Source organism: Pongo pygmaeus, chromosome X, assembly GCF_028885625.2.
Source record: "Pongo pygmaeus isolate AG05252 chromosome X, NHGRI_mPonPyg2-v2.0_pri, whole genome shotgun sequence".
In the NCBI taxonomy this organism is placed as follows: domain Eukaryota; kingdom Metazoa; phylum Chordata; class Mammalia; order Primates; family Hominidae; genus Pongo; species Pongo pygmaeus.
In genome coordinates, this window is record NC_072396.2 from 155,623,352 (window position 1) to 155,650,395 (window position 27,044).

The window sequence follows — 27,044 nt, forward strand, 5'->3', positions numbered from 1 at the left end:
GAGGTAACTGAAAACATATGTCCACATAAAAATGTGCACACACATGTTCGTCGCAGTATTCATAAAAGCTATAAACAACCCAAAGGTTCATCAACTGATGAATGAATAAATACAATGTTTATGGAATATATAAGGGCTTCCTAATCTCTAATGTAAAAGGAGTCCTTAAAATATATGAGAAAATATGCAGAAATATGCAGAAATGAGAAAATATGCAGACCCCAGTAAAAAAAAAAAGTGGGCAAAGAACACAAACAGGCAATTCACAAAATATTTTAAGAGTGTCTAATAAGACATTGAAAAAGTGTTTCACCTCCTTTTAGATTCAAAGAAATGCACATTTAAACAGGATAGCATTTTGCTCTGAACAAATCTGCAAAGATAACATAACTATAATGCCCAGTGGAGGTGATAATTTGAGAAAACAAGCACCTGTTTACTTACTAGTGGTGGAAATGGAGGTTGGCACAACCTTAATGGAATATCATTCAGCAGTACCACTCAAAGCGTCGCATCTTTAAAAGTGTCTGCTTTCTGTGACCCAGCCAGCCATTTGACTTCTGGGAAGTTATCTGACTAGAGTTGTGCACATTTGGCTAAGACAATGTTCATCACAGCACTGTGTAGAGCAGCAAAAGCTGGGGGAATCTCTGTACAAAAATAGGGTCCTGGTTAAATAAATTATGGTATATCATAATATAATGTAACCACTGATAGGATATTTTAGAATACCCTTTAATGACAGAGAATGATATTCAGTGTATTAGTGAATGAAAAAAGTGGTTTCAGGATAGCATGATCCCATTTTTATTTTTTAAAAAATCACAAGTATTTACAAATATATACTTATGCATAGAAAAAGTACTCCAAGCATGCAGTCACAAATATTACTAGTGATTCTTTCTGGATCATGAAACAACAAACAAGTCTTTTTCACGTAATTTGTAAGAAGTTTTAACTCTGCAAGCCCCATGCAGATCTATCCACCCCTCTTTCCCACAGCTGGAGAGAGAGCTCAAAGAGGCAATTTCACAGGTCATTGGCGGACTTTTCAATTTCAGTATGTTTTGTATTCCCACCTGCCTTCTGAGTTCACAATTATATGCCAAAGGGACTACAGCAGCTTCCTAGTACACCAGAAATCTCCCTGCACAGTGTATCATATGCTGCAATTTGCTTTGAGTATAGACACCTATGCATACAGGTAGCTGTATGGACTGTCATAACTCTAGGGACTGCTGCCGTTGCTATAGCCACACCATAGCAATAGGGACCGTCACTGTAGCAATAGTGACCACCGCCATAGCAGGTCTCATAGCTATAGGAACCTCTCTAGCTACAGCAACCACCATAGCTACAGAGGCCCTGTAGAAAGGAGGCATGACCTCAGTGAGAAAGTTGTGAATAAGCCCTGCAATCAAAGGAAGTGTCAGACCCTCAGCATCTCAGAGACAAAAGACAATGCTATACGCATACATGGCAGCCTTGATTCCTACACAGCCATACATCTGGGGGAGGCAGGGATGCACCACACGGAGCTGCCCTTCTCTGACAGCAGCACAACCTGGGCTCACAGTGAGTGCCTGACCCACCTGGTTGCCAAGGGCATGGAGAGTAACGTAATGGAAGGAAGATTATAACTGCTGGGGTAGATGTTCAAGTATTTAAAGACATCTATAAGTGTTCTAGACTCTTCTAATAGACACAGCTAGGGCTTTTAGATATTTTAGAAACGTATTTTCATTATCTAAAAAGATGGCCAAAGTGCAAAACAAAAACAACTTTAAAAAAAATGAATAAACAAAGAGAAGAAAATCTTGTTTCAAATACCCCACACAGTTACCAAGTCAAACTGAACTGAAAAATCTACCAAAACATGGCTGCCTATGCTAGCCACTGGGGAGGGTACTCTTCACTGTTCCAGGAGTCTCCAAGGCCCAGATTTTATCCATCCCCCACCACAGGGATAAGAATGCCCTCCCTCTAGGTAATATAATGGGTATCCCCTTCCAATCTGATACAGACCCTTAAAACTCTCCTTGTCTTATGTCAAGCTCCCGAGATACCAGCAAGGTTGTCATCTGGGACAAAAGCCATGTTCCCGCCGCGTTCCCAGGTACGTGTTTGGGGAAGGGGATTCTGAGGGAGCAAGTGGGTCTCTTCACATCACAGAACACCAGAGCCGGGGAGCTATTTCTCACATCTGAAACATCCTATTTCTTTACATGTTATGAAAGCTGAAATGAATGTGGAAATAGGTCCAAAGAAGAGAACTCTCAGGTATCTCTTCTTAGAACTAATCCCATCACAAAGACCCCACCTTCAAGACCTCAAGTCGCCCAAAGGCCCTACCCTCCAAATAACATCCTATTGGGGGTTAGGGTTTCAACACATGAATTTTCAGGAGACGCAAACATTTAGTCCATAACACAAAGGGATCATGAGAGGGCCCAGATACTTGAAGACAATGACTGTAAACACAGTGAAAATTGGAGAGAAATGTTTTCTTCAAAACCCAAGAGGGTAAATGGATAGATAAAATGCGGTCTAGCCACACAATGGAATATTCAGCCATAAAAAGGAAGGACATGCTGGTGCGTGCTACAACATAGATGAACTTTGACACTGTGCTGAACAATGAGAACACATGGACACAGGGAGGGGAACATCACACACCGGGGCCTGTCGGGGGGTGGGAGGCTAGAGGAGGGATAGCATTAGGAGAAATACCTAATGTAGATGACGGGTTGATGGGTGCAGCAAACCACCATGGCACGTGTATACCTACGTAACAAACCTGCGCGTTCTGCGCATGTATCCCAGAACTTAAAGTATATCTCTCTCTATATATAAAACCGGGATCAACAGGCTACATTTGGAGGGAACTAATACTCAAAGTTACAGTCAACCAAATGACCATAGTCAGTACCGTCTCCTTTAACCCTGTGAACTACAAGTGAGGGCGTTCACACTTCACACTTGGGGACATCTCCACATAGCCTATGTATGCAACCCAGACACATCGGTAACAGAATGTCTGCATGTCTTTAGAAGGAGGGGTTTTTAGTCTCGGCTCAGTGTTTAAGAACTGCATGCTTTGGCCTTAAAAAAAATGCCATCTTGGTGTAAAAATGTGCCCAATTTGATTCTAACATTTTCAAAATAATTTTTTTCTGATTAAGAAAAATGAGGCAGTGTTTCAGCCCTGTGAACCCACAGTAGTTATGAACAAGCAGTGTATAGCTGAGTGAGCCCAGCATATGGGCTGCTAAACCCAGGAGGTGGTGATCCAAAGAAAGGAATCAGTACAGTGAAATGCTGGGTGCTGCAAAGCAAGTTTCACCTTTAGACCCTGAAGGAGAAGTTCAGGTAGTGCTCCTCTCCTTCTAGTGTTCTCTGCAGTGCATGGAGAGTTTGCACTTGGAGCACACACAAGGCTCACCGTGAATACATCCATTTCGTACCACCCAAGGCTCCAAGTAGCACCCTTGAAAGAGCTGTCACGAAAACTCTAGCTTTGAGCAGACTCAGAAGTTTGGGAAAGGTCTGCAGATAACGAAGGAGAGGGTAAAACACCTCGCCCGAGCAATGGAGTAGACACTGCCTAGGGGATCCTTAAGGAGCACAGAAGGAAGACTCTCCTTCTGGGGATAGGGAGAAAAGAAAGCAGCAAATGGCCTCTTTCCCCAGCCAGCAGTGCCCTTGCCCCCATTTGGTTCCTTGTGTTAATTTATCGAGAGTTTTCTGACCAACAGGCCAGTGAGGGTGATCCGGGAGTGCTAATAACACCCCTCCCTGCTCCTCCTCCCATCCGGGTTCTTTACCAACTGAGAACAGATGTAAGGAGCCAGAGAAAGATCAAAGGTAAGACTTCTGCTTGATGAAGAGGCTAAAGTACAGCAGCACACTCAAGAGCAGGGCTTCTGTATACTAGTTAGAGGACACGGCCTGAGGCCACACGGAAGCTACGTGTTACTTCTCTCCCTTTTCCCTTCTCACGAAAATCATCCCAGAGCTCATGTGGGGGAAAGCTGGGCTTATAGAGCAGACACAGGGTTCACCTACTATGAGAGTGCACACTTCCCCAGCTAGCGACGTGGTGGGCCCTGGCTCTCGCACTCCTTTGGGGTTCCAGGAGAAAGCAACAGGTCATGCCACGATCCCACCAGTAACGTGGCCCAGAGGATCAGCAGGCTCACCCTGGCTTCGCCAATCAAAAGTATCACTCCAGCCTTCACAGGGAGATGTGACAGAGAAGGCAGAGAGCAAAGCTGGGTGTTTGCTCCATAGTCCTCATGCCAGCAAACCTGCATGGAGGTGTCAGGGATACACAGGAAGCCCAGTCTAGCAGAAGCAAAAAAGATAAACACCACCCGCTGTGGTTCAGAATGACACGTGCTATCCTGTACCAGCGGAGTGACAGAAGCTCTAGGAGAGCCCAGGGGCAGGAGATGGAAGCTGTGCTGCAGGGCCGAGAGTGAGCAGGGAGACAGGACCACAGATGGGGGCAGCCTCCTGAGAGGAGGGGATCTCCAGCATGGGTAACTTAGCACTTGCTCGAGGATGACTGGGAATTTACATGGTGGAAGGCAAGCAGTTTAGACCGAGGAATGTCATCTGCAGGCACTGGCATATGTACCTACTGGCCTTTCTCCATGTTTGCAGATCACAGGAACCCGGCGGTCTAGGGCAGAAAGAACATGTCACCAGACTAAAGGGCTTGAATTTATCTCGTAAGCAGTGGGGAACCACTAAAGAGGCTTTTGTTGTTGTTCCTGCTTCTTTAATTTTTTTCACCAACATCTAATTAAGAAAAATTTCAAACATACAAAAAAGTTTAAAACTCCTTGCAGTGAACACCCAAATTCCCAGCACGCAGACCTGTAATTAACATTTTGCATCATTCACTTTATCACGTCTGCCATCCCTCTTGTCAATCGATCTTATTTTTGTGACACATGTCAAAGTTACAGACATCAGTGTACTTCAACCTATGGTTACCTAGCATTTTACGTTTGCTTACGATTCCTTTTTTAAGGTAAAATTTACATATAGTGAAACACATAAATCTTCCACGTACCAGTGGATAACTTTTGACAGATGCACACAACTATGAAACCGAGACCCCATCAAGACACAGAGCATAACCATCATCCCAGAAAGTGACGCCCAGTTGATCTTATTCACACACCTAACCCGCGCAGCCACAGATCTCCTCTCTATCATTATAGCTTAGTTTTGGCTGCAGTGGAACTTCATATAATTGGGCTCAAATAATACGTACTCTTTTATCATTGGCCTCTTTTACTCAGCATATTGTTTTTGACATTTATCCATGCTGTCGTATCAGTAACTCATCCCATTGTATAAACATATAAATGTATCACAGTTTGTCAATCAATTCTCCTATTGATACCTGGGTGTTTCCAAGTTTTGTTTTTGTTTTCTGCTATCGTAGATCAAGCAATGAGCATTCTTTTATAAGTCTTTTGTTTTGTTGTTGGAAGGGGGCAGAACATAGCTCTCATTTCTCTTGAATAGGGAATGAAATTGCTGGGTCGCTAGGGAGGTCTATGTTCAGTTTTAGAAGAAACTTGACATCCCTACCAATGATGTATGATAACTGCAGTCACTCCACATCTTCATCAACATTTGATACTTCCTTTTAAATTTTAGTTATTCTGGAGGATGTGTTGTGGTATCTCATTGTGGTTTGATTTGTATTTCCCCAAAGAATAATGATTTTGGTTTTTTTTAAAAAAAAATTTTAGGTTCAGGGGTACATGTGCAGGTTTGCTATACAGGTAAATTGTGTGTCATGGGGATTTGTTGTACAGATTATTTCATCGCCTAGGTATTAAGCCTAGTATTCATTAGTTATTTTTCCCGATCCCTTCCCTCCTCCCACCCTCCACCCCTTGATAGGCCCCAGTGTGTGCTGTTCCCCTCTATGTGTCTATGTGTTCTCATCATTTAGCTCCCACTTATAAGTGAGAACATGTGGTATCTGGTTTTCTGTTCCTGAGTTAGTTTGCTTAGGACAATGGCCTCCAGCTCCATCTATGTTGTTGCAAAGGACGTGATCTCATTTTTTTAAGGCTGTGTAGTATTTCCTGGTATATATGTACCACATTTTCTTCATCTAGTCCTCTGTTGATGGGCACTTAGGCTGATTCCGTGTCTTTGCTACTGTGAATAGTGCTGCAATGAACATACACATGCACGTGTCTTTATGATAGAGCAATTTGTGTTTGGGTATATACTAAATAACGGCATTGCTGGGTCAAATGGTAATTCTGTTTTAAGTTCTTTGAGAAATCACCAAAGTTTTTTCAACACTGGCTGAACTAATTTACATTCCCATCAGCGGTGCCTAAGTGTTCCCCTTTCTCCACAACCTCGTCAGCATTTATTTTTTGACTTTTTGATAACAGCCATTCTGACTGGTGTGAGAAGGTATCTCATTGTGGTTTTGATTTGCATTTCTCTAATGATTAGTGATGTTAAGCTTTTTTTCGTATGCTTGTTGGCCACATGTATGTCTTCTTTTGAGAACTGTCTGTTCATGTCTTTTGCCCACTTTTTAATGGGATGTTTTGTTTTTGGCTAGTAAATTTGTTTAAGTTCCTTATAGATTCTGGATATTAGACCTTTGTTGGATGCACAGTTTGCAAATATTTTCTCACATTCTATAGGTTGTCTGTTTACTCTGTTGATAGTTTCTTTTGCTGTGCAGAAGCTCTTTAGTTTGATGAGGTCCCATGTGTCGATTTTTGTTTTTGTTGCAATTGCTTTTGGTGTCTTTGTCATGAAGACTTTGCCTTCTGACAAAGGTCCTATGTCCAGAATAGTATTGCCTAGCTTGTCTTCAGGGTTTTCATAGATTTGGGTTTTACATTTAAGTCTTTAATCTATCTTGAGTTGATTTTTGCATATGGCAAAAAGGTAGGGGTCCAGCTTCAATCTTCTGCATATGGCCAGCCAGTTATCCCAGCACCATTTATTGAATAAAGAGTCCTAACCAACCCAAATGTCCATCAATGATAGACTGGATTAAGAAAATGTGGCACATATACACCATGGAATACTATGCAGCCATAAAAAAGGATGAGTTCATGTCCTTTGTAGGGACACGGATAAAGCTGGAAACCATCATTCTGAGCAAACTATCACAAAGACAGAAAACCAAACACCGCATGTTCTCACTCATAGGTGGGAACTGAACAATGAGAACACTTGGACACAGGGTGGGGAATATCACACACTGGGACCTGTCATGGGATGGGGGGAGGGAGGAAGGGATAGCACTAGGAGATATACCTAATGTAAATGACGAGTTAATGGGTACAGCAAACCAACATGGCACATGTATACATATGAAACAAACCTGCACGTTGTGTACATGTACCCTAGAACTTAAAATATTAAAAAAAAAAAAGAGTCCTTTCCTCACTGCTTGTTTTGTCAATTTTGTTGAAGATCAGATGGCTGTAGGTCTGAGGCATTTTTTGTATGCTCTCTATTCTGTTCCACTGGTCTATGTGTCTGTTTTTGTACCAGTACCATGCTGTTTTGGTTACTGTAGCAGGACACAATACAAAAAGAAAACGTCAGGCCGATATCATTGATGAACATAGATGCAAAAATCCTCAACAAAATGCCAGCAAATTGAATCCAGCAGCACATCAAAAAGCTAATCCAACACGATCAAGTAGACTTTATCCCTAGGATGCAAGATTGGTTCAACACACATAAATTATTTTGAACATCATGTAACTTCCTTTGTGATGTGTCTGTTCAAATCCTATGCTCATTTTTTAATTGGACTGTTTGTCTTTTCATTGTTACACAGTATTTTTTAAACAGAGGAACGACAGGCTCAGATTCATGTTCTTGATGGTTCTCTCTTGCAGCTACAAGGAGGACAAGCTGGAGCAAAGATACCGGTTAAGCGGTTAAGGTCAACACTCTTAACCGCTTAGCTGGTCGTCCCAAGGGAGGGTGAAGATGGCCTGGGCTTGAGGGGCGATAAAGAGAAAGAATAATCTAGATTCAAAAGATACCAGGGAAAAGACTTCTGGCATGAGACAGTGAGGAGATCAACAAATCCTCTCCTCAAAAAGCAACTATAAACCTGGACAAAAAGTTAGTCATTTCAGGAAAGTTATTTGATTTCAGTAAAAACAGCTTGAGTCCATGGCATTTTTGCCCAAGGCTGCTCTCATTTTTCCCTTCCCTAAGTCTGTCGGCAGACTGTTCAACCGGAGCAAAAACCAGCAATAGTGTATGACTGCTAGGTCATATGGCAAGTCTATGTTGAACTTTATAATAAACTGTCAAGCTGTCTTCCAAAGTGGCCGTACCATTGTGCATTCTCACAAACAATGAATGAGCGTTCTTGTTGCTCTGCATCCTCATCAGCAATTGATATTATCAGCTTTTTGGATTTTAGACATTCTAACAGGTGCATAGTGGTATCTTGTTTTCATTTGTATTTCCCTAGTGAGAAATGACGTTGAATATCTTATTTTCCTATTTTATATTCTTCTTTGGTGAAGTCTCTTCATATTTTTTACCCATTTTAAAATTGGGGTTGAGTTCTTATTGTTGACTTTTATGAATTCTTTTTTTTTTTTTTTTTTTTTTTTTGAGACAGAGTCTCGCTCTGTCGCCCAGGGTGAAGTGCAGTGGTGTGATCTCGGCTCACTGCAACTTCCACCTCCCAGGTTCAAGTGATTCTCCTGCCTCAGTCTCCCGAGTAGCTGGGACTACAGGCACGTGCTACCACACCCAGCTAATTTTTTGTATTTTTAGTAGAGACAGGGTTTCACCATGTTAGCCAGGATGGTCTCGATCTCCTGAACTCGTGATCCACCCGCGTCACCCTCCAGAAGTGCTGGGATTACAGGCGTGAGCCACCACACCCGGCCTATGAATTCTTTATATCATCTGAATACAGGTCTTTTATCAGGTATATGATTTTGCAAATATTTTCTCCAAATCCGTGGCTTGTCTTTTTCTTTTCTTCATAGTGTTGTTCATAGAACAAAAGTATAAAGTATTATGTGTATGTCTACACAGAAACCTGTATGTAATGTTTAAAAATGTTTATAGCTGGGCGCAATGGCTCACACCTGCATCCCAGCATATTGGGAGGCCAAGGCAGGAGAATCACCTGAGCCCAGGAGCTCGAGACCACCCTGGGCAACATAGCAAGACCCCATCCCTACAAAAATTTTAAGTTAGTCAAGTATGGTGGTGCGTATCTATGGTCCCAGATACTCAGGAGGCCGAGGTGGGAGGATTGCTTGAGCTCAGGAGGTCAATGTTTCAGTGAACTGTGTTTGCATTACTGCACTCCAGGCTAGGCAACAGAGTGAGATCCTATCTCAAAAAAAATATTTATAGCAGTTTTATTCATATTCACTCCAGACTGGAAGCAACCAAGATGTCCTTCAGCAGGTGAATGGATAAACAAAGTGGTACATCCATACAATGGGATATTGTTCAATGCTAAAAAGAACAAACTACCAAGCTATGAAAAAACATGAAAAAACTTTAAATGCATATTGCTAAGTGAAAGCAGCTAGTCTGAAAAGCCTATATACTGTATGGCTCCAATTATATGGCATCCTGGATAAGGTAAAACTATAGAGAAGTAAGCAAATCAGTGGTTGCACTAATAGAAAATAGATTAGGGTTGAGGGAAGGGGGAGTGGCTGACTATAAGGGCATGTACAGAAGTCCTTGCATGGTGAGGAAACTGTTCTGTATGGTACTTGGCTGGTGGACATGTGACTCTATGCATTTGCCAAAACCCATAGAACTATATGTTACAAAGAGTGAACTTTAATGCCTACAAGCAAAAGAACAAAACATCAACCAGGTGGGTAGGGGACTCCCAGGATGGAATGCAGACTATGACAAATGAATCTAACTCCATTATAAATGGGTGGCATTACTGTACTGAATGGATGAGGAAGGTAAAGGAACCGACCTAAGTAACTTTGAAAAACAGTATTTTGACTGGAAACTGTGAGGTAAAGACAAAAGAAACTGAACATAGACACTGGACTCTAGTTGGTAAAGTTGTTTCTCCTGGGGGTATGAGTTAGCAATTCTGATGCTCTATACGTGTATACCTGAATTGAGTAAGACAGTAAATGAATGACAGGTAGTAGGAGCTAGGTGTCTCACTGTCAGAGAGGAAGGTTATAGGTAAGCAAGAAAGGAAGATCAAAATAATCCTTCTGGCACTGGATTACAGTTGGAGATATAAGTATGAAGTCATGTTTAGGTTATATACCTGCTGACGGTTAAAAGAAATTATTTTGGATATGTGTATATACATGGTGTTATGTATTGAACATTTGTATCCCGTCTCTCAAGGTCATATGTTGAAATCCTAACCTCCAATGTGATGATATTAGGAGGTGGGGTCTTTGGGAGTTAATTAGGTCATGAAAGTCTACCCCTCATGATAGGATTAGAACCCTTATAAGAAGAGACACCAGAGCTTTCTCCCCACTCTGTCCTCTCCACCAATCAGGGACACAACAAGAAGATAGCCATCTCCAAAACAGGATGCAGATCCTCACTAGATACTGTATCTATCCATGACTTGATCTTGGACTTCCCAGCCTCTAGAACTGTGAGAAACAAATGTCTGTTGCTTAATTATCACCCAGTCTGTGGTAATTTGTTATAGCAGCCTGAAGTAAGACACATGGGTTAGTATATATACATATATTTCCTATTTCCTATCTCTGTCTGCTTAGACAGTCTAGAAGTAGCGATATACCACTAAGCAATGAATACTCAGATCTTGGTTTCTAATACCATTCTCTTTCCCAGTGAAAGAGAATGACATACAGAACTGGACACCAAGGAAATAAATCCAAGAGGCAGCAGTGTTCAGAAAGAAGCAGTGAATGAGGCTCATGAATGAGACCAGTCAATGAGTGAGAAAGGGCCCAGGAGGAAAGAATGTTAAGGAGAAGGTGATCATCAAAGTCCAATGCTACAGCGGCCACACAGGACAGAGGGCTGTGGCCATCAGGAAGCCGCTGGGAATCACAGTGGGAGTAGGGGCTTGCATACTCTGGGGTATACATGGCAGGGGGGCCGTGAGGAGTTGAAACATTGGCCTCGAATTTCTCAAAGTGCTATGGAAAGCAGTCTGTTGGCAGAAATGGGGGACGATCAGAGTCCTGCCCAGGCTGGGCAGGAAGGAAATAAGGGCAGAGGAGGAGGGCTTATAGGCCATCACCTTCTTAGAGAAAGGCAATAGGACCTGTTGACAAAAGACTGTCATCGTTACCTATAGGCAAAATGGGGGGCTTCTACAGGGTAAGAGGTCTTCCTGAGAAAAAAATCCGTAACAAATAATGTATTGTTTCAAAAATACACTCTAAAATATAGCTGAATCTATGTGCCTAAGACCCAAGCCTGAAAAATGCATTAATTAGGATTCTTTTCATGCTGAAGATCATAATTTATTGAAATGTGATGTTTTACCTTTGCTCACAGCATTAGCATATTTTTGTGTAAAGGACAGTGTCTGAGAATTCCATGGTGTGCTTATCATAACCATGTTTCAGTTTCACACTTGTCCTTTTTTCCGTGACCCCCTTTATCTTCTTTTCCTGACACCTATAATGGCAGAGGGTATAACTTAAGCTAACAGTTGATTATTCTTTACAAGAGAAGTTCAAATATGAGCCTAATTAAAGAATTCCTGAACACTTCTTCCTTGCTAAAACATGCACTTTTAATAAGGAAAAGCCCCTGACATGCCATTCAGACTTTCATTCATGTGTGTGCTTACACGTGTGCCTACTGCTCTCATTTCACCATCTGGAAATACCACTTATCTCCCAAAAGTAATTGGCTAATTTGCTGGATTTGCCCTTTAAATGTTCCATGTTCTCCTGACACCTGTGGGTTTCATTTAGAGGCTTTTTGTGCTTTTTAGTAGAGATGACTCTGTCTGGAAAGGTGTTTCGAAGGATAAATTTAACTATGGTGTCCTTTAATCGGAAGAGAACACTATTCCCATACGAAAGGCACACCGTTCTTGCAAGAAAAGAGCAAACACTAGTAACCACAGCCAAGACTGTGGGGAGTGTATCAGAGTTACAACCAGATACACCCATAACTTGTCACACTTATAACCGGGTGTAACAGCAATTTGCCATTGCAACAGGTTACAATCGGAGTTACCACAACTTACCATCATAACATGTTGCTATCACAACAGATTACAATCACAAGTTACAATCACAACAGGTTACAACCACAAGTTACAATCACTAGCTTGCCTTGCCACATCAACAAATCTGGCTAATATTCCCTCCAGACTTGATGTATACTATGATAAAAGATTGAAATCTTTGGTAGTTTGGGGAATTAACACTATCTGGCCGTGGGGAGGACATGACTATTCTGGGGTAACATGAGGGAACTTCTTTGTGGCGATGGAACAGTTCTGCCTGCTAATTATGGTAATGGTTACTCAAATCTACACACATAACATTTTATAGACCTACCCATACTCGCTCACACACGCATATCTGAATGCGTGCAAAATCTGATGAAATCTGAACAAGGTCTGTAGCTGACTTAACAGTACTGGACTAATGTTGACTTCCTGGTTTTGACAGTGACTATGGTTATATAAGGAGAAGCTAGGTGAAGTGTACACATGAACTCTCTTGAACTATTTTTACAACTTCTTGTGAGAACCATTTCAAAATAGAAAGGTATTTTAAAAGATATCTGACTTGCTATGGGTCTCTTAAAAAAAATGCTTGTCATGATGACTTTGCTCCTCCCATCCCAAGAGTGAGTAAGTCTCTTGAGGTTGAGAGGGCTGTTTTCAGAGTCCACTGGCCCCCAGTTATTATCATTGGTGGTGTTGCCTTGGCAAATAGGCTTCAGCCAGCATGAAACGTTAAACTATCAGCACTGCTGCTTAAGGAACATCAGGGGAAATGTGGAGCTTTTCCAAGATGGCTTATAAATCCCCCCCTTGAACTGCATGGCTCACATCATTCCAAATGAACCCCAATTGGCAGGCTGGGATGTCTGGGAACTACCACTCATTTCCCAGAGGCTCAATTAACCTGGTTGCTGCATAATCACCTTTTTCACCAGAATAAGGGTTGTGTTGGCACAAATCAATGCTCCTACCTTTACCCTTGTCAGGTTTGTATTCTCCACCCCCTACTATGTCTTCAAGATCCTTGTCTGAAAAACCTGGAGAAAATAAAACATACATTTCAACAACAAGAAAAAAAATCAGCAACAAGAAACTTGTGCTAATGTTGCCCAAGATTCAGAAAATGATTGCCAGTTCCACTTAAGAATGCCCTTGATGAAATTCTAAGAGGTCCCCCCAGACCCCCTCCCACTGGTGTACATGTCCCACATAACGTCCCACCACTCTGAGTGTGAGTGGAACCATGGATAGGAGGGCTATCACTCCCGTGATTAGGTTAGATTACATGCCAAAGGTGAAGGGATTTTGCAGAGGTGATTAAGGTACCAAATCAATTTGACTTTGCATTCATCAAAAAGGAGATTATCCTAGATGGGCATGACTTAATCAGGTGATATCCTCAAAAGCAGGTTCAGGCCTTCTCTGAGCTCAGACATGAGAAGCAACAGAGTCGGTCGGTCTCTCCTCCTTTCTCCCCCTACCAACCCCTCTGTTGGTCATTCTCCTGCTGGTCTTGAAGCAGCAAGCAGTCATTATTTCTATAGCTGCAAGGGAATGTACTGTCAACAACCAATTGAGCTTGGAAGGGAACCCAACCTCAGACGAGACCCCAGCCCTCACCAACACCTTGACTGCAGCTATATGAGCTCCTGAGCAGAAAACTCAGCTTAGCTGTTCCTCAACTCCAGACCAAAGGAAACAGTGGGATAATAAATGGGTGTTGTCTTAACTCAGAGTTTCTGATTTTTGTTATGCAGCAAGGAAACTGACACAAGGAAGCAGAAAATTTATGAACGGGTAAAAGGTCCACCGAAAGGACAAGACAGTCCCACGGAACCAAGTGTGGAAAGTTCACTGATAGAGTTTCACACTCCACACTACGCTTAACCTGTAAGAAACGACCGCTTTTGTTGGGGCCAAGTTTTGGTGTCCTATCCTAGAAGATTATCCACAAGGATCTGAAAAGTCTGTGAAAGTATTCCTCCCTGTCCCCACTGCCTATGGGTGTGAGGCCAGATTTCCTTCATATACTTCAACCAAAACAACATCTCACGATGGAATAAAGTGCCTGTGAGAATCCAGCTGCTTCCATCCAGCCAGACATGAGAGAAATCTGCAAAAATGTAACAGCATGCCGCTCTCCTCAATACAAGTTTTTGTCTTGCCAAACATAGTTGTTTCTCATAAAAATATTATTTATGTTAAATGTATGGGTTTAATGTTGTTCATTTTAGATTGATTAATAAAGTCTTTCAGTTTTAAATTCTAAGATGATGAGTATTGATAAACGTGACCCACATAAGCAAAATCTCTCTTGAGATCTCGATGATTTCGGGAGTCCCGAGACCAAAAAAGTTTGAGTACCACCATTATAGGGTTCTCCAGTGGCTTGAAGTGCCTCTAGCTCTGCCAGGCCCAGGCTGGCTCTGGCTCTGTGGGATGATTTAATTAATGAGACAGAACCAGACCAGGTGGGACTCACCTCCTCCTCCAGCAATCGGTTTCCTGCGGCCATCATCTCGATCATTTCGATCATCCAGGGCATCAGCCAAGTCAAAATCATTTCCTTCATGGGATCCCAAAATAAAAGAAATACTCAATTAGTTCATCTATGGGTAGCTCATTTGGATCCTGTCTCAGAGGGAGCCCCATGGGATCCTTGCCTTACTACTCTCCTCAGAGCGGCCACCTTACCTAAAGTATTTGCTGGAGCTCTGGTGGTTACTGGCCTCTTGGTCGTGGTGGTTACATGGTTCCATCTCTCTAAAAGGGGAAGGGAGGACAGCAAAGGGAGCACATTTAGGAACAAAACGCAGCAGCCATTCATGGCTCAGGGAAGTCACATCATGAATATTCTTATCTTGGTCCTTGAGGCTCCTATAGGACCTCTACAGAATCACTTTGAGATGGACGACAAAGAGATATAAAAGGCTTAAATGAGGTGGGTTCTGTTGACTCTTCTTCAGGGGATGGGGGTTATGAGGCAGACATAGTCCCACATGTGGCCAGGTAAGTGGTAAAGCTGGGACTTGAGCCCGGATCTGCGGGAGATGACCACATGGACCGAGGAGTTCTAGAGCTTGAGCATGAGTGCTTGAGAGCTCCAAGCCTTGGTTCCACCACTGTCAACCTGGCACTTGAACTATAGCTAATCCTGCCCAGGGATGGACAGATTGAGGTTGCATTCCCAGTGGACTGTGGTAGTATCCTATACACGGAAAGTGGTTACAACACACATATATATAATTTTATATAACTGTGGTTACTATTATAAACATCAGGTATCTGGGCTCAACCAGATTCCTTTCAAATATGGACTTCTTTCACACTAATTACACAGATGGCATTCATGAATTTTCCAAATAATTCTTTTCTTGAACTTCAGAAGACTGTGCTGTAACTGTTCCCACTATTGAAGTTAATAGAGGGAAAAGACAGAGACAGTGCTATATACAGCAAGCACCCGGGAGAGAAACAGCGATGTATGTGGGGAAAAAACCTAAATGAGTTTTACAGAGCAATAATGTGATATCCAAACTGCCTAGGGACATTTAAAATGTATTGCCTATCATTTTTCGATAGACCTTCGGTGTTGCCTGTGGATCAAAGAAATGTAGGTCTGAATCTTCTACAAAGAAAATACAAAAACAATACAGTAAGTCAAGTCATGACCCAACAGTTCTCAGATGGAATGAAGAGGGATATTATAAAATGATAAAAGGATCAATCCACCAGGAAGACGTAACAATCCTGAATGTGTGTGCACCTAACAACAGAGTGTCTAGACACATTAAGTAAAACCTGATAGAGCTAAAAAGAGAAATAAGCAAATGCACATTTATAGTTGGGGACTTCAACACTCCACTCTCAGCAATTGGTAGAACTACTAGACAGAAAATCTACAAGGATATTGAAGAAGTGAACAATAATCAACCAATGGGATTTAACTGGCACAACAGGACACACCAGCCAATTACAGCAGAGTAAACAATTGTTTAAGCACTCACAGAATATTCACCTGAGATCATATTCTGAACCAGGAAATAAACTTCAACAAATTTAAAAGTATTGAAATTATACAGAGAGGTATCATTGATTATACTTAATTCAAATTAGAAACAGAGAAGAAACAATAGAAAACAAGAAAATCTCTAAACATTTGGATATTAAACAACATATTTCTAAATAAAACAAGGGTCAAAGAAAAAGTTTCAAAGGAAATTTTAAAAAATACATAGAACTGTGTGAAAATGAAAACACAACATAGCAAAATATGTGGGATCTAAGGCAGTGCAGAGAGAAGTTTATAGCACTCAATGCATAAGTTAGAAATGAAGAAGAGCCTCAAATCAATAATCTAAGTTACTAATTCAAGATGCTAGAAAAAGAAGCTAGCTAGATACTAGAAAAACAAAACCAAAGCAAGCAGATGGAAATAATAAACACAAGAGCAGAGATCCATGAAACTGAAAATAAGAATGCAATACTAAAAAAAAAAAAAAATTCAATAAAACCAAAAGCTTATTTATATAGTAAAAAGGGATAAACCTCTAGCCTTACTAACAAACATAAAAGTTAAAAAAGATGATATGCCAATAAAAGGACTGAAATGGGACACTGTAGATCTTGTAACCATTAAAAGAATAATAATGGAATAATATGAACATTTTTTAGCTCACATATTTGACAACTTAGAAGAAATGGACCAATTTCTCAAAAACCACCAACTATCAAAATACAACCTAATCCTGTGTTCATGGATTAGAAGACACTAAATTGTTAAAATGGCAATGCATACTATCTAAAGCAATCTACAGATTCAATGGAATCCCTACCAAAATCCCAATGACATTTGTTGCAGAAATAGACAAATTCATCCTAAAATTCACATGGAATTTCAAGGAATCTCAAATAGCCAAAACAATCTAGAAAAAGAACATAGAAGAGTCACACTTCCTGATTTTAAAACTTACTACAAAACTACAAATATCACAACACGTGTGGTACTGACATCAGGAACAGACATACAAACCAATAAAATATAATAGGAAGCCCAGAAATAGGCCGGGTGCAGTGGCTCACGCCTGTAATCTCAACACTTTGGGAGGCTGAGGCAGGTGGACTGCTTGAGCCCAGGAGTTCAAGGCCAGCCTGGCAACATTGTGAAATCCCATCTCTACAAAAAATACAAAAAATTAGCCAGGTGTGGTGGCATGTGCCTGTGGTTCCAGCTACTTGAGAGGCTGAGATGGAAAGATTGCTTGAGCCCAGGTGGAGGCTGCAGTGAGCCGTGACCACACCACTATACTCCAGCATAGACGACAGAATGAGACCCTGTCAAAAAAAAAGAAGGAGAAGGAGAAGGAGGAGGAGAAGGAGGAGAAGGAGGACAGAAGAGAGGAAGGGAGGGAAGGAGGGAGGAAAGGAAGGAAGGAAGGAAGGAAGGGAGGGAGGGAGGGAGGGAGGGAGGAAAGGAAGGAAGGAAGGGAGGGAGGGAGGGAGGAAAGGAAGGAAGGAAGGAAGGAAGGAAGGAAGGAAGGGAGGGAGGGTGGGAGAACAAAGGGAGGGAAGAAGGGAAGGAAGAGAAAGGGGAGAAAGGAAAGGAAAAGGGAAAGGAAAGGAGGAAGGAAGGAAGAAAGCAAGCCCAGATATAAACCCTTGCATATATGGTCACTAGATTCTCAACAGTATGTCAAGACCGTTCAATCGGGGAAAGGACAGTCTTTTCAACAAATGGTGCTGGGAAAATTGGATATCCACATGCAAAGGAATGACTTCGGACCCTGATCTATACTATATACAAAAATTAACTCAAAATAGATAGAAGATTCTTAGACATGGTGGCATGAAAAAAAGAAATCGTTCAAAGACCTAAATATAAAAGCTAAAACTATAAAACTCTCAGGAGAAAATATTATGAAAAAGTTTCATGATATTGGATTTGATGATGATTTCCTGGATATGACACCAAAAGCACAGGCAACATCAACAACAAAAACAAAATAAATAAATTGATCTTCATCAAAATTTAAAACTTTTTTTGAGACAGGGTCTCACTCTGTCACCCAGGCTGGCTGGAGCGCAGTGGCACAATCATGCCACTCACTGCAACCTCCGCCTTCCAGACTCAAGTGATCCTCTTATCTTAGCCTTCTGAGTAGCTGGGACTACAGGCGTGCACCACCATGCCCAGCTAATTTTTGCATTTTTTGTACAGACAGGGTTGCCCCATGTTGGCAAAGCTGGTCTCAAACTCCTGGACTTAAGCCATCCACTTGCCTTGGCATCCCAAAGTGCTGGGATTATAGGCATGTGCACCATGCCCAGCCTAAAATTAAAAACTTTTGTGCATCAAAGGACAACATCAAGAGAGTAAAAAGATAACTCACAGGAATGGGAGAAAATATTTACAAATCTTACATCCAATAAGGGATTAATATCCACACTATATAAAGAACTTATACAAGTCAACAACAACAAAAACCCTGATTTTAAGGCTAGGCACAGTGACTCATGCTTGTAATCCCAGAACTTTGGGAGGCTGAGGCAGGTGGATTACTTGAGTCCAGAAGTTCAAGACCAGCCTGGACAACATGGTGAAACCCTGTCTCTACCAAAAAAAAAAAAAAAACAAAACCACAAAAATTAGACAGGTGTGGTGGCACACCTGTAGTCCCACCTCCTCAGGAGGCTGAAGTAGGAGGACTGCTTGAGCCCGGAGATGGAGGTTGCAGTAAGCAGAGATCATACCACTGCACTCCAGACTGGGTGACAAAGCAAGACCTTGTCTCAAAAAAAAAAAGGAAAAAAACCAAAAAAGTGGTTTTAAAATGGGCAAAGGACTTGAACAGACATATCTTCAAAGAAGATATACAAATGACCAATAAGCACATGAAAAGCTTCTCAGTGTCACTAGTCATTAGGGATAGGCAAATAAAAACTGCAATGAGATACCAGTTTGCACCCATTAGGATGGCTATTATTAAAAGAAAAATGAAAAATTACAGGTATTGGTGAGGACATGAAGAAATTGGAACCCTGGTATGTTGCTGGTGAGAATGTAAAATGGTGCAGCTGCTGTGGAAAACAGTTTGGTACTTCCTCAAAATGTGACACAGAGCTACCATATGATCCAGCAATTCCACTTCTAGGTCCATACCCAAATGAATTGAAAGCAGAGACTCTAACAGATATCTGTACGCCAATGTTCCTAACAGCATTATGCACAACAGCCAAAAGGTGGAAACAACACAAATGGCCATCAACATATAAATGCATAAGCAAAATATGGTATATACATATAATGCAATATTATTCAGCCTTAAAAGAAAGAAACTCTGGTACATGCTGCAACATGGATAAACCTGGAAAACATTACATTAAGTGAAATAAACCAGACACAAAAGAACAAATATTGTGCAATTCTAAGAGGTACCTAGAATGGGCAAATTCTTAGAGACAGAAAGTATAACAGAGGTTACCAGGGGCTAGGAGTAAGGAGAAATGAGGAGTTACTGTTGTATGGGTATAGGGTTTCTAACTGGGCTGATGAAAAACTTTTGGAAATGATCATGGTAACAGCTGCATAACATTGTGAATACCGATGATCCTCCATATCCATAGGTTCCGCATCCAGAATCATGTGTTTGACCAACCATGGATCAAAATATTCAAAGAACAAAAAACAAAAAATAATACAACTATAAAAATAATATAAATTTTTAAAATACAGTATAATAACTATTTACATAGCATTATATTATATTAGGTATTATAAGTAATCTGGAAATGATTTAAACTATATGGGAGGATATGTGTAGGTTACATGCAAATACTATGCCATTTCATATCAGAGAATTGAACATCAAAGGATTTTGGTATTTGCAGGGGGTCCCAGAACCAATGCCCAGCAAATACCAAAGGAGGGACAAATGTCTACTAAGTACCACTGAATAATACACTTAAAAATGGTTAAAACAGTAAATTTTATACGTATGCTTACCACAATAATAAAAAACTCAGCTGGGCGCGGTGGCTCACACCTGTAATCCCAGCACTTTGGGAGGCCGAGGTGGGTGGATCACCTGAGTCAGGAGTACGAGATCAGCCTGAACAACACGGAGAAACCCTGTCTCTACTAAAAATATAAAATTAGCCGGGTGTGGTGGTGCATGACTATAATCCCAGCTACTCGGGAGGCTGAGACAGGAGATTCACTTGAACCTGGGAGGCTGAGGTTGCAGTGAGCCAAGATCACGCCATTGCACTCCAGCTTGGGCAACAAAAGTGAAACTTCATCGCAAAAAAAAACCAAAAAAACAAAAAAACAAAAAAACAAAACCTCAACCTCCAGGACTTGGTGATTTACCTGGAGAGTTCTACCAAACATTTAAAAACGAATTATCACCAATTGTATACAATCTCTTCCAGAAAGGAGACAAGAGGAAATACTTCCCCATTCATTTTGTAAGGCCAGTATTACCCTGGTAACAAACACAGATAAAGACCTGTATTAGTTCATTTTCACACTGATATAAAGATACTGCCTGAGACAGGGTAATTTATAAAGAAAAGAGGTTTAATTGACTTACAGTTCCTCATGGCTGGGGAGGCCTCAGAAAACTTACAATCATAGCGGAAGGCAAAAGGGAGATAGGCATCTTTTTCACAAGGTGGCAGGAGAGAGGAGCAAAGCGGGAACTGCCAAACACTTTAAAAATCATCAGCTCTCGTGAGAACTCACTCACTATCGTGAGAAGAGCATGGGGAACCATCCCTATGATCCAATCACCTTCCACCAGGTCCCTCCCTAGACACCTGGGGATTACAATTCGAGATGAGATTTGGGTGGGGACACAGAGCCAAACCAGGTCAAGACCTTATTAAAAAAAAAAAAAACATACAGACTAATGTCTCTCATCAATTTACATGCCAAATCTTCAACAAAATATTAGCAAACAGAATAGGATGTATAAAGAGAATTAAACAGCATGAAAAATGGAATTTATTCCAGTCAGGCAAGTTGGATCAATACTTGAAAATCAATCAATGTAATCTACCCTGTCAACAGGCCAAAGAAAACAAATCACATATCAATGGACATGAAAAAATCTAACACCCATTTGTGGAAAAAAATACTTTCAGCAAATTAGAAATAAAGGGGAACTATCTCAACTTCATAAAGAACATCTAGAAAACACCTATAGCTATCGTCAGACTTAATGGTGAAAGACTGAATGCTCTTTCTTTAAGGTCTGAAACAGCAAGGACATCACTCTTACCACTCTTATTTAACATGATACTGAAATGTCTAGCATTGCAATATGAAAAAATATATACAGATTGGAAAGGAAGAACTATATATGTTTCTATTTGCAGATGACATGATCGTGTACATAGAAAATTCCAAGAAATCTACAAAAAATTTCTAGAACTAATAAGTGAGTTCAGCAAGGCCTCAGGATACAAGTTCAACAATATTGATCACATATAATAGCAGTGAACATATCAAACCCAAAATTAAAAAGTCACTGCCATTCACAATTGCTCCAAAGAAAATATTTAGGATGGGACGGTGGCTCACGCCTACAATGCCAGCACTTTGAAAGGCCAAAGTGGGCAGATCACCTGAGCTCAGGAGTTTGAGACCAGCCTGGGCAACATGGTGAAATCCCATCTTTACTAAAAATACAAAAATTAGCCAGGTGTGGTGGTATGTGCCTGTAGTCCCAGCTACTTGGGAGGCTGAGGTGGGAGAATCTTGCTTGAGCCAGGGAGGTGGAGGCTGCAGTGAGCCAAGATCACACCACTGCACTCCAGTCTGGGCAGCAGAGCGAGACTCAGGCTCAAAAAAAAGAAAAGACAATTTTTTTTTGTTTTTTTGAGACAGTCTCGCTCTGTCGCCCAGGCTGGAGTGCAATGGCATGATCTTGGCTCACTGAAAGCTCTGCCTCCCAGGTTCACGCCATTCTCCTGCCTCAGCCTCCCGAGTCACTGGGACTACAGGTGCCCGCCACCACGCCCAGCTAATTTTTTGTATTTTTAGTAGAGACGGGGTTTCACTGTGTTAGCCAGGATGGTGTCGATCTCCTGACCTCGTGATCCGCCCGCCTCGGCCTCCCAAAGTGCTGGGATTACAGGCGTGAGCCACCGTGCCCAGCCTTTTTTTTTTCTGAGACAGAGTCTCACTTTGTCGCCCAGGCTGGAGTGCAATAGTGGATCTCAGCTCACCGCAAACTCCACCTCCCGGGTTCAAGCAATTCTCCTGCCTCAGCCTCCTGAGTAGCTGGGATTACAGATGCATGCCACTACACCCCGCTAATTTTTGTATTTTTATTAGAGACGGCGTTTCACCATGTTGGTCAGGCTGGTCTCGAACCCCTGACCTCGTGATCTGCCCGCCTCGGCCTCCCAAAGTGCTGGGATTACAGGCGTGAGCCACCATGCCTGTCTAGAAAAGAAAATATTTAAACATACATTTAAACATGTACAGGATCCTCTATACCAAAAATTACAGTGTTCTCAAGAAAAGACATCAAAGAAGACATAAATCAATTGAGAGACATACTGTATTCATGGATTAGAAGACTCCACAAAGTAAAAATGTCAACTGTCCCAAAATAGATCTATGTTTAATACACATCCTATCATAATCCCAGTAAGTTTTTTTCTAGAATAGGCAAAGACAAACTTAATCTAAAATTATATGAAAAGGCACAGGCCCTAGAAGAACCTTAAAAGAACTTGACAAAGCAGAATAAAGTGGAACAAATCACTCTAACCAATATTAAAGCTGAATTTATAGTTATAGTAATCAGGACTGTGGCAGAGGGACAGACAGACAGATCAATCAAACAGAATGAAGAGCCCAAAAAGACCCCAAATACACTCAAGTGATTCTTGATAAAGGTACAAAAGCAATTTGATAAAGCATAGTCTTTTGAACAAATGGTGCTGGAGTAACTGGGCATCAATAGGTAAAAACAATGAATCTCAACCTTATTAAAAATGAGCTCAAAATGGATGATCATCTTTACTTAAATATAAAGTTATGAAACTTCAAAAGAAAACATAAAAAAAAATTTGGGGACTGAGAGCTTGGTAAAGAGTTCACACAATTGACAACAAAGCCACGTTTCATAAAAAGAAAAATTGATACATCCACCTTGTGAAAATTTAAACATTTCCTCTGTAAAAGACCTGGTTAAGAAGATGAAAATATTCCATTTTCAACAATGGACAGGTCATCCAGACAGAAAAATCAATAAGGAAACAGTGGGCCAGGACAACACTCTAGACCAAATGGACCTAACAGACATACACAAAACATTCTATCCAACAGCAGCAGAATTCACATTCTTTTCAAGCACACATGGAACATTCTCCAGGATAGGTCACATGTTAGGTCACAGAAAAGGTCTTAATAAATTTAACAAGACTGAAATCATATCAAGTGTCTTTTCCACCCACAATGGTACAAAACTAGAAGTTTGAACAAAGAATTGGAAAATTCACAAATGTGTGGAAATTGAACAACATTCTCCTGAACAACCAATGGGTCAAAGAAGAAATCAAAAGGGAAATCAAAAAAATTCTTGAGACAAATAAAAATAGAAACACAACATACCAAAACTTATGAGATGCAGCAAAAGCAGTCCTGAGAGAGAACTTTATAGCAATAAATGCCAACCTAAACAAAAAACAAAGATCTTGCCAGGCACGGTGGCTCATGCCTGTAATCCCAGCACTTTGGGAGACCATGGTGGGCAGATCACGAGGTCAGGAATTCGAGAACAGCCTGGCCAAGAGACCAGCCTGGCCAACATGGTGAAACCCCATCTCTAGTAGTAACAAATGAAATAAGTAACAAAAGAAAAATAAAGTCTATAAAAACAAAAGATGGTTTTTGAAAAGATCAACAAAATTGACAAACCTTTAGCAAGACTGACAAAGAAAAAGAGAGAGGACTCATTACTGAAATGAGAAATGAAAGAGAGGATATCACTAATGACTTAATAGAAATAAAAAGGATTTTAAGGGAATATCATTGACAAAAGTATGCCAATAAATTGGGCAGCCTAGATGAAATGGACAAACTCCTAGAAAGATATAAACTACTGAAGCTGACCCAAGAAGAAACAGAAAATCTGGCCAGGCGTGGTGGCTCATGCCTGTAATCCCAGCACTTTGGGAAGCCAAGGCAGGAGGATCACCTGAGCACAGGAGTTCCATACCAGCCTAGGCAACATGGTGAGACCTTGTCTCTATTAAATTAAATAAAACAAAATAAAAATAAAACTGAAACTCTACTAAAAATACAAAAATTAGCCAAGTGTGGTGGCAGATGCCTGTAATCCCAGGAGGCGGAGGTTGCAGTGACCCAAGATGGCGCCATTGCACTCCAGCCTGGGTGACAGAGCAAGACTCTGACTCAAAACAAACAAACAAACAAACAAACACAAAGATCTCAAATAAACAACCTAGCTTTACAACTCAAAGAAAACTAGAAAAAAAAAAAACTGAACTCATAGAAGCATAGAGCAGAATATTGGTGGCCAGGGGCTGGGGTGGGGAGTAGGGAGATGCTAGTCAAAGGGTGCAAAGTTTCAGTTAGGAGGAATAAATTCTGGAGATTTATTATAGAGCAGGGTGACTACAGTTAATAATAATATATTATATACTCAAAAATTGCCAAGAGAGTAGATCTTGAATGTTCTCACCACAAAAAATATGTTGGTAATGTCTTAACAAACTAAACCTATAACAACCACACAACCCAGCACTCACGCAACTTAGCATTTATCCCACAGAAATGAAGAGTCATATTCACATAGGAACGTGTATGTAAGTGCTTATAATAGTCAAAAACTGGGAGCAACCCAGATGACCTTCAAAAAGCAAATGGTTAAACAAACTATGGTACGTCCACGCCATGAAATACTGTTCAGCGAGGAAAAGCAACAAATTATTGATACATGCCATGACTCGGAAGGATCTCAAGGGAATTATGTTGAGTGAAAAAAGCCAGTCCCAAAACAGTATATACTCTATGATTCCATTTTTGAAATTGCCAAATGCTACAGATGGAGAACAAATTAATGGTTGTCAGGGGTTAGAGACAGGCAAGGAGTGGGTGGCAAGAGGGGGTGTTTGTGTTTATAAAAGGGCAACAAGAGGGATCTCTGTGGTGATGAAATAGTTCTGTCTAGACTGTCATGGTAGATACACATACCCACACGAGTGATAAAACTGCATAGAAGTAAACACACACACACTCAGTAGAAGTAAAACGGAGGAAATCTGAATAAGATCACCAGACTATATCAATGTCAATATCTTGGTTGTGATCTTATACTATAGATCACATATACTATAGATCACTTATACTATATATCAATGTCAATATCTTGGTTGTGATCTTATACTATAGTTTTCCCCCACTGGGGGAAACTGCGTATGGGGTGCATAGGATCTCTCTGTATTATTTCTTACAACTTTATGTGAATTTACAATTACCTCAAAATTACAAGTCAAATTACCATGATTTGAGCATCAAGGTAATTTCGTGTTTTTTGAGACTGGGTTTCACTCTGTCACCCAGGCTGCAGTGCAGTAGCAGGATCATAGCTCACTACAGTGTAGAACTCCCAGGCTCAAGTGATTCTCCCACCTCAGCCTGCTGAGCAGCTGGGACTACAGGTATGCACCACAATGCCCAGCTAATTTTTTCATCTTTTGTAGAGACGGGGTCTTGCTAAGTTGTCCAGGCTTATCAAGGTAATTTCTGATGCAAAAAAAGGTCTGACATGCAAATGGCTGGTCTGCAGAGACTCAGGAATGTCTATTATTGACACTAAAAATAAAACAACAAATCATGTAGACTTGACTTCGGAAAAATTGCAGTAGAAGGCCGGGCGTGAAGGCTCAAGCCTGTAATCCCAGCACTTTGGGAGGCCGAGGCAGGCAGATCACCTGATGTCAGGAGTTCAAGACCAGCCTGGCCAACATGGTGAAAACCCGTCTCTACTAAAAACACAAAAATTAGCTGGGCGTGGTGGTGGGAGCCTGTAATCCCAGCTACTTGGGAGGCTGAGGCAGGAGAATTGCTTGAACCCTGGAGGCAGAGGTTGCTATGCGCCGAGACCACGCCATTGCACTGCAGCCTGGGCAACAAGAGCAAAACTGCACCTCCAAAAAAAAAAAAAAAAAAAAAAAATGACACTGGATAAGAACATCTAGGAATGAGATGGTATACACAGGCAACTTTCCAGAGAACTAAAGCTTGTTCCTTCCTATGGCCAATGGTTTGTGTAACACTGATAACCTTCCAGATAGCAAATCTTTACAGAGCAATAGCAAATCTTTACAGAGCAAATAATACAGTTCTGTCACTTTGACATGAGTATACAGAATACCACCTTTCTTGGGGCCCTGAAGTTACAACTTTTCTGTTATTGCACAGTGCTTACCTCTTAAAGAGAAGTCCCTTTTTTAGCTTTCTAGATTTTTGAATCTAATCTTCCATTCAGTAGGAGAGCTGCCAAGCAGACCAGCAGGCACTATATATCAAAGCTTGTACTTTTGATTTTGAGGTATTCCAACAACTCTTTGGGGCAGGTTGACCTGTTAATGAATAGAGGATTTTCCAGGGTTTCTTTGGCCAAAGCACACCAATTGACCCTAAACTCGTCTTTTGGGTCATCAGTACCTTCTCTATGCAGACACTTCTCATGGCAACATGTTGTAGAAGAAAAGGCCCCCAAGGTAAAGCCAGGATCCCTGCACTTCAGGCCAGTTGTGCTGCTGGCTTGCAGCACGACCTTAA

The 27,044-nt window shown here is 41.1% G+C and overlaps 1 protein-coding gene across 6 annotated transcripts in view; it reads right to left on the reverse strand.

Moving 5' to 3' along the window:
• CD99L2 (CD99 molecule like 2) overlaps positions 1–27,044 on the reverse strand; it is a 130,779-nt gene that overhangs the window by 14,150 nt on the left and 89,585 nt on the right. For 4 of the 6 annotated variants that reach the window (XM_054472169.2, XM_054472167.2, XM_054472168.2 and 1 more), the window contains 3 exons: positions 14,915–14,983; positions 14,703–14,786; positions 13,192–13,257 (listed from right to left, as the gene is read on the reverse strand). In XM_054472169.2, coding sequence (XP_054328144.1) covers positions 13,192–13,257; positions 14,703–14,786; positions 14,915–14,983 — 219 coding nt within the window. The remainder of the gene's footprint in view (positions 1–13,191; positions 13,258–14,702; positions 14,787–14,914; positions 14,984–27,044) is intronic. The other 2 variants (XM_054472171.2, XM_054472170.2) reach the window with 1 other exon arrangement.